The sequence below is a fragment of the Contarinia nasturtii genome, unplaced genomic scaffold, assembly GCF_009176525.2.
Source record: "Contarinia nasturtii isolate CC-2019 unplaced genomic scaffold, AAFC_CNas_1.1 Cnas_scaffold_6742, whole genome shotgun sequence".
In the NCBI taxonomy this organism is placed as follows: Eukaryota; Metazoa; Arthropoda; class Insecta; order Diptera; family Cecidomyiidae; genus Contarinia; species Contarinia nasturtii.
Window position 1 is genome coordinate 1 of NW_022203995.1, and position 4,152 is coordinate 4,152.

At 29.5% G+C, this 4,152-nt stretch overlaps 1 protein-coding gene and 1 long non-coding RNA gene across 3 annotated transcripts; one reads left to right on the forward strand and one right to left on the reverse strand.

Annotated features, from left to right (window-relative positions):
• Positions 1-1,589, reverse strand: LOC116351979. 2 transcript variants are annotated; one of them, XR_004202243.1, is made up of 3 exons: positions 1,457-1,589; positions 489-897; positions 1-298 (listed from the first exon to the last, which is right to left on the reverse strand). It is a non-coding gene; the product is annotated as an uncharacterized LOC116351979 (long non-coding RNA). The 2 variants fall into 2 exon arrangements; XR_004202242.1 differs by having other exon boundaries at positions 1-897.
• A 1,148-nt stretch (positions 1,590-2,737) lies between these two features.
• LOC116351977 lies at positions 2,738-3,690 on the forward strand. Its single transcript, XM_031784134.1, has 2 exons — positions 2,738-2,905; positions 3,257-3,690. Exons 1-2 carry the CDS (start codon positions 2,827-2,829, stop codon positions 3,559-3,561), a joined length of 384 nt encoding a protein of 127 aa, XP_031639994.1. The 5' UTR covers positions 2,738-2,826; the 3' UTR covers positions 3,562-3,690.
• The last annotated feature ends 462 nt before the right edge of the window (positions 3,691-4,152 follow it).

Sequence of the window (4,152 nt, forward strand, 5' to 3'; positions counted from 1 at the left end):
AAACCACTTTCACAATCAAGAGAAATATTTCAATTCTTCCAATTTACTATCAATATTAGGCGTAGTGTTTAATCATAACAATGAGTTAATAACAATGACATGTAATGAAATTTTACTATAAGCGAGACTGATTTGACAAACACTGTCACACAATGGAAACATATGTATTTTGATATACACAATACACATACGCTAGTGACAGTACGTATTCATCGCAGTCAATCGTTATGAAGTTGGCGTTGAGTCCACGACTTATTCAGCAGCTTTTAGTTTGAATGTTATTTGAAACATTTTTTTTCTGCCGTTTTTATTAATCGAAGAATGATCAAGATCAGTAAAAATAGAAAACAAAAAAAATATTAAATAAAATAATTTATGAGAAAGCATGTCAATATTTTGCTTAGAGCAGGAAAAAAGCGATTGAAATAATGAACACAAAATTGTAAGTAATTGTTAGCTATTTTTGATACGGTCGCTGTGGTACCTACATTGTTGGGAGCGTATCTAAACATTTCTGCAACAACTGACTCCTATAAGATACATCCGAAATTTTCTTTAAAGCAAATCGATTTGGTGTTGCCTTTACAATGAATAATTCAAGTCACCAAATATAATTCCAATTTGAAAATAACGTAAAATACATCAATTGTTTTACGAAAAACCTTAAATATTTTAACCAACATTAAATCGAGATTTTTCCGATATTTTTTATTGAATCGTCTGAATGTATTTTTCTTAAAAATCTGTCTAAAACTGGAAATCACACGTGACAATTTAAGAAAATATCGTTCCTTTGGTCCCAGCCTCCAAAAGATATGTATTTCGGAACTCTCTTTCCATCGGTTATTTTGTGCCGGAATGAATCTACGTTGTTTATGATAACTTCAACGTTTCCAACTATAAGAAAAAATAGACATTCTGATACATTAAAAACATATTTTCAGGCGTTTAATTTTAATTTCATAAATCCAACCGGAAATATTTCAAATTTTTTTTTTCATATTTTGGTCAATTTTTCGAAAAATTGATATTTCACTTTTTTTCAATTAATCATAAATATTTCGACGAATTTCGGAATAATTGTCAATAATTTTTGGTATTTTATATCGAAATATGGTGATATTTTATATCAGAGGCTGTTTCTCAGAGCAAGATATTGTGAAGAGGAATGCTCAGATGAGCAGAGCTACTCAATGAGAAGTGAAATATCAAAAGTTGAAAAAAATTAAAATTAATATGATTTTAAATATTTTTTTTTAACTTTTAATATTTTACTCCTCTTCACAATAATTCGATGTAAAATGCCAAAATTATTGATAACCGTTCCGAATTTCGTCGAAATATATAGAGCTCTGCAGAGAAATCGTCTCTGTTTTATATTTTTTGTAAATATTTTGTTTTTTTTTTTGAAATTTTTTTTGATTTTTGGATCAGAGCCATGATATTTCACACTGACCTGTGTCAATTTTGATTCGAATTTTGTTTGGTTGTTTCAGTAACAATATACCACTTTCTCTGGTAAACGACTTTTTGTTGGTATTATCGCCAAAATACGAATAAAAATTAAGATTTTTATTCTCACCCAATGCAATACCTAAATGATTTTTAGAAGAAAAGTTGAAACAGAAATACAATATTAGTTTGATATTAAATAGATGATATGGAATAAAAAAAAAATTAAAAAATGTCATATGTGGTCTAAATCAACTGTTAATCAGCTTTGGACCTCCATTTTTGCCTGTCAAAATGGGGTTTTGCATGCCAAAATATAGGATTTTGCATGCTAAGCTAAACATGGAATTTCGCATGTTAAAAATATGAAAATACTATTTTCAAAAAATATCAGCTAAATTTCAAAAAAAAAAAAAATCCTTAGCGAGGTTAAAAACGAGTGACGCTGTATGGATAGATTCGGCATACAAAAGGACTGATATTATTTTGAATTTCCTGAATGGAAACAAAAGGGCAGAAATGGTTTTACGAACAGAAATGTTTGTTCAAAATGGGAAAATGCTTTTCAACGATGGGGATGTTTTAGCATACAAAATTCCATTTTTGGCATGCAAAATCCCATTTTGGAATGCAAAAACCATTTCTTTATCAGCTTCATCTGATAACATAATCTCCACTCTGTTGCGACTCGGGAATCCCGAGAAAAGATAAATGCTACTCATTTCAATTGAACTCAATATATTCCCATTGTCTTCCGACAAAATAAGATTGTGGATTCGACGAATGTGAATTTGCTTGGAGATAGAATGTTTTTATTTGCCTTAAATAATGGTGTTGATAGCAATTATGGCATGTTTTGATGTTTATCATCTGAACTGAAAGATCACACGTAGATAGTTTTTTAATAATCCCAATTAAAGACGGGTATCGGATTCTTTTTATCCGACTGTAAATTTTATCTGTGTATGGAATTTTATCAAATTCATCTTATGGCAAATTTAGATATTGTTTTCCAAATACTAAAATTTGAATCTTGCAAGACCAATGATAAGAAATTTTTTCACTTACTTTTATGAATTTATTGTGCAAGTCATATAATTTTACTTGTTTTACTTCTGATTTGTTTTCGATTTTTCGCAAACAATCCACTAATCTTTATTTAGAGATTTTTTTATGGTTCTATTCAATTCGTAGACTATATTTTTCCGCCATCAAATTATCATTTGAGATAAAAATGTATTTTTTGTGAAATTTGGCAATTCAATAGTATAAAAGGCGGAATCGTCTTCCTTAGTTAATTTATATTGTGCAAAATAATTCAATTCATAAAGTCTGATTTAATTTCTTCATCACTCTGAAGTTCTGGAATTGAAAATGAAGTTGTTCGTAATTGCTTTGATATTTCTTGGAAGTGCAGCTTTAGCAACAGCTGCAGGCACTAAAGAAGAGCAACGTAAGTTTACAAATCATTTTTGATCGAGTTTGTATTTTTCGCTCTTTTTTTTCAAAATATTTTTTCGTAAATAATACATTTTTACATTGAATTTTTGGTCTAATTTTACCATTGTAAGATTTTTCAAGGCGATTAGAGAGCAAATCTCATAAAAACCATATTAGGGAGACGGATAATTTTAGTTTCACATTTTTTTTTCACTAACACAAATAATGCGTTCATTCATTATATTCGATCGATAATTTATTGTTCTAGTGTGGAAAAATGATTGAAAGTAGAGTAGGGCATTCTCTAAATTTTTGTGATGGTCGATCGATAATTTAAATATCATGTATGTTCTTCCCTCTTTAGAAGCTCTCGTCGATGCATTACATAACTTGGACAGTGACTACTTCGAAAAACGTGATATAAGTGGCGTAAGAAAAGACATCAGAGATATTATTAAATTTATCAAAAAAGTATATCCGAATGTTGTGGCGAGTGGTGGACCTGATGGTGTTCTGTACAGAGAAGCAGTTTTTGCTTCAATAGCAACGATTGCAGTTTTACCTCCCCCAGAACGAATTCGAAATTTACTAAACTGTGCTGGTCAAGCTATACCCATTACGTTTAGTTTCCCCACGGGACAATGCCAGTTTAAAACTGCTGGCAATTAATATTCAGAACATAATACTGAAAAAATTTGATCAATTGTTTTAAAAGAGTGGTAGCGGAGATGTATTATTCTTTGAATGAAAACATTTTCACAATAAAATGCTGACAAATAAAAATGTTTAATTATTAAATCTTGAATTTCTATTATGTCTTACGATGGTTAAAAAATATTTTAGAAATCATTTATTTGAAAAATGAAATTTTTTTCATTGAAATGATGCATGGCTCATACGTGATAGATTCAAATCACCAAAAATATCATTAAATTAAGCCTAATATAAAATAAAGAGGCTTACGTACGCAAGCTGACTTTTCCGCATGGAACCGAAATTTTGGGAATAAACTGAAATTATGGTCTATGTATGGTTGCAGTAACTTAAATTACCGTGAAACCTTGTGAATATTATTTTCTTATAAAAATAAATAATCACACCAAGTTTAAAGGAATTTCAATCAAAAAAATAGTCTGTTCAAAGTTTCACATCATTACGGTACCACAAAGGCAAGTCTTTCATACAAAAATGAAATTTTGTGTGGATTTTTGTATGAAAAATTGATTGCATCTTAAAACTAACATAAGATTCGGGTTTCTC

What these genes read in the sequence shown, in the direction of transcription:
- LOC116351977 (XM_031784134.1), top strand. Translation starts at nt 2,827, where the DNA reads ATGAAGTTGTTCGTAATTGCTTTGATATTTCTTGGAAGTGCAGCTTTA. An exon ending in AGGCACTAAAGAAGAGCAAC is followed by an intron (nt 2,906 to 3,256) that starts GTAAGTTTACAA and finishes TTCCCTCTTTAG; the next exon opens with AAGCTCTCGTCGATGCATTA.